Source organism: Carassius auratus, chromosome 31 (genome assembly GCF_003368295.1).
Source record: "Carassius auratus strain Wakin chromosome 31, ASM336829v1, whole genome shotgun sequence".
Taxonomy (NCBI): Eukaryota; Metazoa; Chordata; class Actinopteri; order Cypriniformes; family Cyprinidae; genus Carassius; species Carassius auratus.
Window position 1 is genome coordinate 27,911,640 of NC_039273.1, and position 13,118 is coordinate 27,924,757.

Genomic DNA, 13,118 nt, shown 5'->3' on the forward strand with positions numbered 1-13,118 from the left:
TCAGGAGCCAAACTGCACCTGGATACTATTAATGCTCCAAAAGCTGATTTTGGCTGAATCTAACAAAAACACACCTGGGTCATATTTCATCCCAAAATGTTATTTTATTTTACTTTACATTTAATTTTCATATTAAAGTTAGAATATAGAAAAAATGCATGAATACGGCACTGAAACTTCAAGTGCATGAATCAATAAAAATAAAAACAAATTGTTAATGGTGTTAACTCGTGTCCTTTCTCACGGCTCAATGAAAGTAAAGGCAAGTCACATTCCTTCAGGGTTTGTACAAGTTTCTGAAAGTTTTTTTTAAACTATGAATTCCTTGTATGGGCACTTCTCCTAGAAGGATGTGCGTACACCAACCAGAGTGAGAGCAAGAGCACTCCTATCAACTTTCTTAATTCTGGTTATGGAAGTCGTCAGCAGTGCTGGACAGGACTTGCTCTAGAAGAACTTCTTCAAAGTTGTTTGTTTTTGGTTGTGATGGAAAGATACCCTTGTTCAGCTTTTCCAAAGAACCCAGCATTATGGGAACAGTGGATGCATTTTTTTTTCAGAGTTGTGCACGTGTGTTTGTATTTTCCCATCATTTCAATGACAAATGTTTTATTAACAAGGGCCAGTTCAACGCTGGATTTACAGATCGTCAAATACTGAAAGACAGAGCAATAAAAGAACCTGGTTATGAATAAGAACCTTATGTGGCAACTAAAACTGCATCAAATTTCTGTTAGGGTTGTGACATTGAGGAAACTTTCCCACAGGTTAATCCATGTGCGACAACACCGGTATCACTGTGGGGGCAGTCATTTTCCTTGGCTTTTAAATAGTTGTAAAAGCGGCATGCGCATTTTACCTTCACTTTTAAATAGCAGCAATTCGGCGTAAAGCAACTGTTCATTTTTAGTTCATTTGAGTTTTTCCTCTTTCCTTCGCTTTTAAATCGTTTAAAAGCGCTTTGCCCATTATACTTTCACTTTCGGTTTAGAAAACTGCGTCAATAGCTTGAATACGACAACAAAATATGATGTCAACCTCACTTTAGCATTTAACACAAACTTTTATTATCAAAACAAATAAAAATACACCATGCTATAGGGCAGCCTATGCCCAATAAAAAAAACAACAACAAATAACTTGCATAAAGTTTAAATAGGTATACAAAACTGGAAATAAGCAAGCATGTATAATATAACCAAATAAATAAGAAACGTAGAATGTTATAGCTTAACAAGAAAGAAAGCTTGGATTTCAAGATTGTCCTTGTTCTGGAGGCATAAATTTGTACCTTTACCCCTAAAGATGCATATTAGTACTTTAGAATAATAAGATGTACCCTTAAGATACTACTATGAAACTTTTAGAGAAAAATAACATCCAAAGTCATTCCTTTGAAAGTACTACCCCAATGACAAGCAGTCATATCCCTAAAGGTGCAATTTTTGCTCATTTTGTCTGAAAGTGAATAAGGCTAAAGGAAATAATAGTGTTCAGTTTTATGTAGCTCAAGAGGGGCTAAAAGCTACATTTTTTTCTTTGTGGCACAAAATGAAAAGGAACAAATAAGCACAGCAGCAGCTTATAAGAATTGCACTGATGGATTGTACTGAGTCCAAGTCTTACCTCTGAACTGTGCGCAACAGGGTAGATCGTGCCTCATTGTGAAGCGTGATCACTATGGTAGTGGATGGCAGGTCGGGGTCATAGTGCAGTGTTGTACACCTGGGGGAGACAGAAGGGAGTCAAAATAATGAGCCTCTGTTGTACTAATTAAGCATCAAGTTTAACATGTGGTAAAACCTTTACTGATTTTACACCTACTTAATATTCAAATGTGTTGGAGGTCAAGTCATCCCTTAGCATATGGCGAACAAAAGAAACTGCTGAAATGTGTAAAGCGAGGGTTTCTGAGGTGCTTAAGTATCCAGTGAGCACTTAAGAATAGACAACATAAAACATGGGCCATGGTTAAGAGAGATGTTGCCTGTGTTAACAGGCAAACAGCACCCCGTTGTGTGGAGGAAAAGGGAACATGTGGTTAGAATGGAAAGGACAGCAGGCAGAACTTAGAGGAGTGCATAAATTAGATTAGATTAGATTAGATTAGATTCAACTTTATTGTCATTATGCAGAGTACAAGTACAGAGCTAATGAAATGCAGTTAGCATCTAACCAGAAGTGCAAGAATATAGTGTTATATATATACATAAAAGTGCAGAGTAAGTAAAGCTTATGATATACAGAATGTACAGTGGAGTTGCTATATACAATATTGATCAGAGTATATACAGAATATAAATATTAATGTAATGTAGGGATTGTATGTACATTATGAACAGAGCAAAGAATGATTATATATACATTATGAATAGCAGGAACTTGAGAACAGTAATAATAAATACAGTTGAATGAGTGTGCAAAAGTATTGTTTAACAATTATATGCAAAATAACAGTAGTGCAATTATATTTTTTGTAGAATAGTTTACTGTGCTTGTACAGTAACAGCTTTAGACAGTTTATAGTGTAATGGATTTAACCATGTGCAGTCTGTGCAAAATATGAGTAGTGCAATACATTATGTACAGTATGTAAAGTACTGTGACCAGTGCAGTAAAAGAGCAGGTGCAGGTTAGATTGGTGGTGTGGTGTTCAGAAGTGTCACAGCCTCGGGGAAGAAGCTCTTCCTGAGTCTACTAGTTCGAGAGCGTAGGCTTCTGTAACGCCTGCCGGATGGAAGGAGGGTGAAAAGTCCATGGTTTGGGTGAGAGACATCCTTGATGATGTTTCTTGCCCTGCCCAGACAGCGCTTCTGGTAAATGTTCTCGATGGATGTTAACTGGGTGCCGGTGATCCGTTGAGCAGTTTTCACCACCCGCTGGAGTGCTTTGCGGTCAGATGCGGAGCAATTGCTGTACCACACTGAGATGCAGTTTGTGAGTATGCTCTCAATGGTACAGCGGTAGAATTCAGAAAGGATCCTAGGACTGAGGTGAACTTTTTTAAGGCTCCGTAAGAAGTAAAGGCGCTGCTGAGCCTTTTTGACCAGGGTGGAGGTGTTTAGGGACCAGGTGAGATCATCTGAGATGTGGATGCCAAGGAACTTGAAACTCGACACACGCTCCACTACAGCTCCGTTGATGTAGATGGGTGTGTGTGCATGATTCCTAGTCCGCCTGAAGTCCACAATGATCTCCTTAGTCTTCTGGGTGTTCAGTTCCAGGTTGTTGGTGGCACACCACTCAGCCAGGTGCTGCACCTCATCCCTGTAGGCTGACTCGTCGTCATCCTTGATCAGACCTACCACCGTGGTGTCATCTGCGAATTTGATTATGGTGTTGGAGCCATAAACAGGAACACAGTCATTGGTGAATAGGGAGTACAGGAGAGGGCTAAGTACGCAGCCTTGTGGCACTCCAGTGTTCAGGGTTATGATGGAGGAGGAGAGGTTATCTAACTTAACAGACTGAGGTCTGTTAGTCAGAAAATCTAGAATCCAATTGCAGATGGGTGTGCTGATTCCAAGATGGCTGAGCTTGGAGATCAGCTTGGAGGGGATTACTGTATTAAATGCAGAACTGAAATCTATGAACAGCATTCTCACGTGTGTGTTCTGACTGTCCAGGTGGGTGAGGGCAGAGTGAAGTGCCGTTGAGATGGCGTCCTCTGTTGACCTATTGTTGCGATAGGCAAATTGGAAAGGGTCTAATGTAGCAGGGAGACAGGATTTTAAGTGGGATGCGACCAGTTTCTCAAAGCACTTGGCAATGATGGGGGTGAGTGCAACAGGACGGAAGTCGTTAGGGACCGAGGCAGTGGAATGCTTCGGTACAGGCACGATGGTGGAGGTTTTGAAGCAAGTGGGGACAGTTGTTTGGGCCAGGGACAGATTGAAAATGTCTGTGAAGACCTCAGCCAGCTGCTCCGCACAGGCTTTAAGCACACGACCAGGTATTCCGTCAGGGCCAGCTGCTTTCCGTCCATTCACTTTACGCAGAGTGGAGTAAACATCTGATGTGGAGAGTGTGAGAGGCAGTTCACTGGGTTGATGCTCAGTTTTGAGTGAGATCTCCTTATTATTTTTATCAAAGCGAGCATAAAAGTGATTGAGCTCGTCTGGGAGGGAGGCAGAGCTGGAGGGGGGCACAAATAATGGAGGATCTGATTAAAAATAAATAGCATTTTTGCTTCACCCCAACAGCAGAAGAAGTGGGCCAGTAAAAAGCAGTTTGTGTTGAGGATGAACATTCTGACTTGCGGTAAACACCAAACATTACCCTGCACTGCTCCACCTCAGAAATACCAGAGACTCAAGGTTTTGGTGGTAAATAGTGTCTGTGGACAAGAATAAACTAAAAGATCAGTGTTATGTGATAAAGTATACATAGTCTTCCCGCCTTAAAATAAACCTATTGTATAACGACTACTGAAAAGCAGTTATGGGAATAACAGGTGACCCACTGAGCCATTTGGCCTTGGCATATGAGAATAGCCTACAGAGAATAAAAACCGACAGGACAGCCTTTGTAGGGAGATTGTGTCCTAGATTCAGACAGGATGGGGGACACAGATGGAGAGAAATACATCTGACCTTTAAGATGGGGTGCAAGATGATCTCTAGATACAGATCTATAGATACACCTATTTTAGACTGTTGTTAAAATGGTCATTCAAGTTAATATACTTTTTTTTCAGGAAAGTATGCTCTGCTAATGCAGTTGGGGTTGGGCAATATCTGTTCTCATCTTCCACTAGATATTTTCTTAATCTCATCAGCGATTTCTATTTTTGCACACTCTGCGGCAGCTGACCACTACAGCCCCAGGTATACTTCACTTTTCACTCCGTCTCGCACAAAGCAGTGTCTGCACAGCTTTCAAAGTATACTCAACCATGTGTTTGAAAATTATTAAATGAAGATTTATTTAAAATCATTTAAAATGATTTAAAATGGGCCCAGAATTAATGGCAATTGAAAAAAAAAGGTTTTTGCTGTGCTTTGTTATGGCTTCCTATGACATTAAACCGAACCAGTCATTATCTTTGCAAAAACAAGCACCTATATCTGCGAACATCACTAAACTACATTTTTCATTGCTAAACCAAAACATTTTTAGGTGGTCTTGTGTAAACCCACTATTCAAACCTTCTTAAATGAGTTTGAATAGTAAATATTAGTAGAAGCATACCTGCATCATAATCACCTAAATGAATGTATATTTCATTTTGGGCTCAATATGGCTGGCCTAATTAATGGCTCTGTTCCAATCTTGTGAGCTGTCTTGCTACCTGCTGCCCACACAGTCTCACAAATAGTGTTTATTACACAAACTACATAGTGAAGTGTAAAGTTTTGCGTCCATTCTCCTCTAAGCTAACAATCAAACTAATAAAAATAACATACAAAACATATACAAATATTGGGGTAAAATGGTAAATTAGTCTTTGCATCAAGGATCTTGTGAATGATGTTTTGTAATGCTGCCAAGGTAATTCACTTGGTTTTGAAACCGAGCCAATTTGTCTGGAAAGTCTGCTACTGAAAATTGAGAATTGACTGAAATTGACTGTTTACTGCATAAGCAGAGTGTAATTTAGGCCTCTCCATCTTTTTTTTTTTTCACTTTAAAATAATCATTTAAATATTGAGTCAAACAGTGAAATAACGTTATGTTTACAATGTAAAGTGAAGATGTATTTATGCTTGATGACAAAACTTTTTTGGGGGTTAAACTGTTATGATAAATTTGCTTTGGAATCAAGTACATCTACATTTCTGCTTTTGCTTATTCATGAATACAATTAGATCAGCCTTAAAAACACATTATAAGCTAAAGGGCTGTTTCCACAGCTTCATATGCTGTTTGAAGCCTGTACCGGAGGCAGCCTGGGAGCAAGATCTATCGCTCAATGCAGCTATAGCCCAAGGTCTTTTGAGACAGGGGGATGCTTTAAACCGTAAAACACAGACCATCATTAGAGTTTCTGTCAGAATACAACATCTAGAAGAGGGGAAGTATATTGCAGTTTACTTGATAATTCACCAAAATGATGGATGCAAGTTCCTTAAGAAAACTGGAAACTGGAAGTGTCGTCTTAGCATTTCTCATTATGATGTATCCAGCTCACTTTCCTTGAGATTGCTACTGCTGGACAAAAATCACAACATATGGCCTCACCAATGGAAGTACCGCATATGACATGACGTATGATATGCATATTTTAGAGAAATCAGCACTTTTGCAACTACAAAATTTTTAGTCTGGTTTTAGGATAAATCATAGTACCAAGTCTGCCTTAGAGTTTTAAATTACATTTTGTTGTCGATTGACTCAGGGGATTCGGTTATTCAAATTTTATTGGGCCAGAGTGAATTTGATACACACCATTCTTATTTCTCATCTTAATATGTTGGTATTCAAGACAAAGCTTTAAGCTGGTTTAAAATCCACCTGTGGTGTTTCCCAAGGGCCCATTCTTGCCCCAACCCTTTTTTCTTTGTATATGCTTCTACTAGGTAATATTAAGAAACACTGAGTGTCATTTAATTTCTATGCAGATGACACACAAATATATCTGCCTCTGAAGCCACAATACACAAAAGGTTTGGGAAATCTGTTTGCATGTCTAGAGGACATTAGACCTTGGATGTCTTTAACATTTTTATGCTTAAATTCTAGTAAAACAGAAGTTATTGTATTTGGGCCTCAGAAGAATAAGGCTAATCTAAACCATAATCTGGGATATTTGAACTCCTTCATTAAGCCTACTGTGAAAAATTTAGGAGTCCTCTTTGATACCTCCCTAAAATTTGACCAACAGATTAACAGTTGTTAAGTCAAGTTTTTTTTCCATTTAAAGGGTTAGTTCACCCATAAATGTAAATTATGTCATTAATGACTAACCCTCATGTCGTTCCAAACCCGTAAGACCTCCGTTCATCTTTGGAACACAGTTTAAGATATTTTAGATTTAGTCCGAGAGCTTTCTGTCCCTCCATTGAAAACCTATGTACGGTATACTGTCCATGTCCAGAAAGGTAATAAAAACATCATCAAAAGTAGTCCATGTGACATCAGAGGGTCAGTTAGAATTTGTGGAAGCATCGAACAAAAATTACGACTTTATTCAGCATGGTCTTCTCTTCCGGGTCTGTTGTGAGCGCGTTCACAATACTACATTGTAGTGATATCCGGTTCACGAACGAATCATTCGATTTAATGGTTGTTCTTGAACCAGTTCACCAAATCGAACTGAATCGTTTGAAACCGTTCGCATCTCCAATAAGCATTAATCCACAAATTAAGCTGTTCACTTTTTTTTACCATGGCTAACACTCCATCAGAGTTAAAATAAACCAATATCCCTGAGTAATTCATTTACTCAAACAGTACACTGACTGAACTGATGTGAAGAGAGAACTGAAGATAAACAGCAAGCCGAGCCAGATAACGAACAAAAGATTGACTCGTTCTCAATTCAAGAACCGGATTGAAGAAAATTTTTGGGTGAACTATCCCTTTAAAACTTCTCTTTAGAATTAAGTCTTGCCTATCATTTAAAGATCTTGAAAGAGCCATGCATGCCACAGTTTTAACACGTTTGGACATTTACCCCAGTCTTCTATATCACGACTCCAGATGGTCCAAAATGCTGCAGCCAGGTTTCTAATGGGGACTCGCAAACGAGATCATATTACTCCAAAGAAAGATTCTAAATTGGTTACCAGTGCATTATAAAATTTATTTTAAGATATTGTTTTTAAATCCTTAAATGACCTGACACCCCCTTATCTATCTGACTTATTAAAAGAAAATAAGCCCATAAGATGTCGGAGATCGGCAATAAACCTCTCCTTGGCTCAGCCTAGATCAAGGTTAAAGACCAGAGAAGATTGCACATTTGCAATAGTTGGACTAAGGCTATGGAATAACCTTCATCTGTAAAAGCCTCAAAATCAGTCTATGAGTTTAAAACTAATTTGAAATCCTATTTTCTTACCTTGTTTTTTTTTAAAGAGAGAGAGAGAGAGAGAGAGAGAGAGAGAAAGAGAGAGAGGAAAGGCAGTAAAAGTAAATTAAATAAGCTACTCCAGTTTGCATATGTTTTATTGTTTATTATACACAGAACAATGACAGGACCTGACAGGGAAATTTATCTTAAAAATATGCATTCATGTCTCAGATTCTCTGCGAAGATGTGAACGTCCTTCAGATGCTGCTTTTGTTGTAAACACAATAGGATGTCTAAGAGCTCTAGGGAACTGAGTGACACTGCTTCAACCTTGGCAAGCCTGAAAGGCCCAGGAGACAGCATGCTATGAAGAGAATGAAACGCACATACAGTACATGGACCAAAATATCCATTAGACCTACATAAAAAAAAAGGCACTGGAGACCTAACAGGAGGGAAAACCGAAAAAACCATGATTCATTTATATTTATATATTTTATTATTATTCAGTTTTTGCCTTGGGATGCACTTATTGTGTTAGAACGCAGAATGTTAGAATGAAACCAATTAAATTGTGACAGGTTTACAAAATGTAGTCAGTCACATTTAAATGTTTTAATCTCAATTACTCACTCATAAATAAAGTCAAGCTGTTTTGTTCCTGATTGAACCTGTGTTTGAACAAATCAACTGAATTAATGATTCAATGACTCGCTCATAAAAAGCGTAACAATTATCAAACAAATTTCCTACTTTATGAAAGAAGGTGCCAAGTAGACTGTAAAAACATAAGTGCACTTTACAGAACCTTCATGAATTCATCAATTCAGACTGTAATGGTTTAATCTTAAATCTACAGAAAATCTTTACTATATGGTTATATTTCGACCCCTCCCCGGTGTTTCATCACAGTGACTCGGAAGCCACTTTTTGTACTGAATAATTGGCAGCTTTAATGAAAAAAATTTGCAAAGCTCCTGGTGCCTGAGCTTATCAGTTATTAGCCCTTGAGGAATGGAAGTCCTTCTGAATTGAGGTCTATGCTAATATCCTGTGGTGGTGGTTCTTTTCTCTGCAGCAAAATGAGGTTCAGCCACCAGGCTAACTGAAAGGACCAGGGTCTTGCCACAAGTGAAGTCTCATTCTGTATTTGACTGATTCCTCTGCCAGTTCAGCATTAAATGTAGCTCTTTTGCCTTCTCTACATTGATAGGACTAAGCTTGCCTGAAGACACCTGAAGGAATTTGTAAACTGAGTGCAAATGTTCAACAACAACATGAACAAGGAGTGTGGTGTTCCTACTGTAATTACAAAGGCATTTTAGTCATGTAAGAGGAAGGAAGAAATGAAGGCTACACAGAAAATAGACAACACATGGAAAGAGAGAGATCGAGAAAGAAAGAGTATAGCATTAGAGCACTGGGCCTGCATAATAAGCCGCCTCACCTTTTATTGGAGATTCTCTCTAATGTCTCCAAGCCTCTGCATGAATTATTTTTTAGAGAATAACACTGCACTGCTATAGAGGCCACAAAAGCTCTCTAGATGATTTTATTTTAAACCTGACACATACCTGAAGACCTGTGCAATTGAGAATAACCCATGGTTAGGTTTTAGTTGACAAGCCACATTCATAAATAATTTTCTCTATTGACTTTAAAGAGTTGGTCTGTGGGCACACATTGTTAAATACATCTGCAATTTTCAGAAAAGTCTGCATATGATGTTTACTAAACACCAATAAGGTTATTTTAGCAAGACGCAAGTTAACTAAAATATAATAGGCCTAGTCTACATGTACATATACAGTACAGACCAAAAGTTTGGACACACCTTCTCATTCAAAGAGTTTTCTTTATTTTCATGACTATGAGTATTGTATAGTCACACTGAAGGCATCAAGGGCTATTTGAAAAAAGTTTGACATATTTGAATCTAATTTGTCTTGAATCTGATTTTTTTATTAAATCTAATCATGATTTTTTTTTATTTTAATCATGAAATCAGTACTGCATGAGTAAATGCAGTACTGTACTACTATAGAGTTTCTGAACTCTGACTAGGATGTTGAGAAAGTTGATCAAAGTTCTTGTTTATTCACTGAATTCAAGTAAAGATTCATCAGTTGTTAATACACAAAAACTTTGACCCTGTTTATATCTGGATCTAACATCTCATCACATGTGGACAGTGGTCACATGAGGTGCAAACATGAGAAAATCTGTTACCGCTGATTCCATGCGATCTGACTAACTGAGATAGATGTTAATATCAGGGTGTAAACATGGTAAACATGAAAAGAATCCAGAAACAGCAGCAAAATGAAATTTGCCACTGTCAAAAAACGAAGTGAAATTCACTAATGAGTGAGTGACTTCCCACAGTACTGCAGAGTAAAATTGTACAGTGGCTAGGACTGGCCTCATTTCATGAGCTACAAATATCACAAGGCCATGTTTCCACAGAGAGCAGCTAAAAACAAGCCCAATTTCCAATGCAAATTAAAACATGTTAACAATCAAATTTTTGGTATCTGCTGAATTTCTGAAACACTGATCCACCCAGGGCTCTAGAGAGAGACTAATTTGGACCTTATTTCTCAATGGTGAGAGAAAAAAAAAGAAAAGAAAAAAAACTGCAAGTGATCACGTGGTGTTGTGTAGGTGTACCTAATAAAAAAAAAAAAAGCGCACCAGCGCAACTAGTGCAAAAATTTAAAAATGTGGTTGTCTGTGCAATTGCTGAACTAAAGAACTAAATGCTTATAGTACAGCAGAACAATCTCAAAATGACCTGAGTTTGGCATCAGTTAGATTTTTTAAGGGGGGGGGGGTGAAATGTTTTATTATATTCATAAGAGAAAGATGTCTGTACCGATTTTTCCCGGAAAAACACAAGTGGCTGGAGGCGTGAGGTGTGGGCGGAGCTAAAGAATCACGAGCGCCAGTAGGCTTTTGCGTTGAGAGCGTTTGGAAGCTGTGACATTACCGCGAGGAAAAAAAAACATCCAAAACAAACCATGGCTAACGGTCAGATTCAGCCATATATTTATGATCCAGAATCAGATCCAGAGGCTGAAATTTAACAAGAGCAGCAGCAGCAACGACATCTCTATGTGGTATGTATTGAAACTGTATATAATGCTTAGCGGTTTTGGAAAATGACTAAGTTCCACTTTATGTTTATTTTTTTAAGCTGTACATGTGGAAAGTGCAGTTTGATGACAACATCGCATGTTGTTTACTTGATGTGCTTACGCGCCGATAGCTAAGTTAACAACAACCAAAAACACGTTTCTTTTGTGACAATTAGGTCTCTCGCTCTGATCAGTGAATGTCTCTGCTCTCTCTGCTCTGCTATACGGGAGCGCGCGCTCTTCCGCCAGAAGTGCCCTCAGGACCCATATAAGGAAATTCCGCTCCATCTAACGTCACACAGACCCATACTCGAAAAAAACTTTCCGAAACTTGTGACAGACCAGAAGAGGTATTTTTGGAACAAAAATACTCCTTCAAACGTACAACTTAATTTTTGAAACTTTGTCCATGTTTAGCATGGGAATCCAACTCTTTAACAGTGTAAAAAAACTCAGTATGCATGAAATAGCATTATGAATACTTATTTAGCATGGATGTATAACATTGATCAAAAGTAACAGCAAACATATAAATACTTATATGATTTATGAATAGTATTCTATCAGCACAATTTTTTTAAACATTGATAAGAAGAGATCTTTCTATGCACTACGTCAGCATATTAGAATGATTTCTGAGGGATCATGCGACACTAAAGACTGGAGTAATGACTGCTGAAAATTCAGGTTTGCCATCACAGGAATAATTTTTATTTTAACATATTAACATTGAAAATTTTTGTTTTTGAATTGTAATAAAATAAAACCGTATAAATACATTGATCAAATTAATTCAGCCTTCTGTGAGCATAAGAAACTTTTCATACTCGAGAACGAGAGATCTCACACAGAGAGCTTACCTGATATTTCGGGTGTCTCGAAGTGCTCTGTTGCTGGGGATTCTCTCGCTCTCTCTTTGATTGAAGGAATACAGACTGTAGGGATCCTGGCCTGGCTTCCATCTGTGAGCATTGAGGTAGCTTTTCTCTTCAAACTCTTCCAGCAGGTCATCCCACTCAGCATCTGAGATCTAAGACATAATGAAAACACAGGAACCAAGACTTATTGAGAGGATTTATTCCATCCAGTTTTCACTGTCTGTTGGTTTGTTCCAAAAAAAGACTGGAAGTCAAAGACGCTTCAGGCTACACAAGTCATTTCTATTGGTCTGACCAAATCCTAGCATCTTTCAAATTAAATGGTTTCAAATTGAATTATAATAATAAATAATAATAATAAAAAGAATAATAATACATCGCAAAACAAAAGACTCTGATAGGAGCATGTTCACTAGGCGGAAAGACACGTTCAGTAAACCATTTAATAGAGAGGGAAAAAATAAACAAATTTGCTGTAGGCAATATTCTCAATTATCATAAGAAAGTCATTAATATTTCAGCGCTATGCATCACCATCACACCAAACTCCTCGAAATATGAGGCACACAGCAAGCTGTAGTCCTGAATGTTGAGGGTTGAACACACCAAGTCTTAAAAACCATAAGGCCATATCAATCATAATTTAATAAACCTCCACATTCTTCACCTACAGCTGCTTGAGAGTTTCCATGTTTTCCCACTTATTACTTCCTTGAGGTTTTGCTGATGTTAGACCATTAAGGGGGCTGGAGGCTGTTGGTTATGGTCGGGCCTGGTGGTAAACCCGTGCCAGCAGGTTGCTAGTTTCTCCCCAGAAGCCTGTATGAATGCTGACTGATGACGACGCCTCCTCCTCTCCTGCATTCTCAAATGCTGCTACAGCACTCCATGGAAATAACTGCCACTAGCATTTGTATTTGTAAAGAGATTCTGCTTAAAACAATAGGGTTGTTACACTGAAAATACACATCATAAATCAATAACCCATGTTTATGATAGGTGCAGTTTAAGAGGTATTGCTAATTAGGATTAAGGGGATACAAAGAATAAGATAACTTTTTTTGTTTAAAAAAAAAAAAAAAGACATTTTCAAAAATGTCGCTTTATTGAAGGTCATGCATGGCATGTAAAGAATAAAATAAAGTAGGA

General features: G+C 38.1%; 1 protein-coding gene across 2 annotated transcripts in view; it reads right to left on the bottom strand.

Annotated features, from left to right (window-relative positions):
• LOC113051044 (polypeptide N-acetylgalactosaminyltransferase 14-like) overlaps nt 1-13,118 on the bottom strand; it is a 33,904-nt gene that overhangs the window by 15,216 nt on the left and 5,570 nt on the right. For both annotated transcript variants that reach the window (XM_026214656.1, XM_026214657.1), the window contains exons 2-3: nt 11,952-12,121; nt 1,627-1,725 (exon numbers count right to left, since the gene is read on the bottom strand). In XM_026214656.1, the coding sequence (XP_026070441.1) occupies nt 1,627-1,725; nt 11,952-12,121 (269 nt within the window). The remainder of the gene's footprint in view (nt 1-1,626; nt 1,726-11,951; nt 12,122-13,118) is intronic.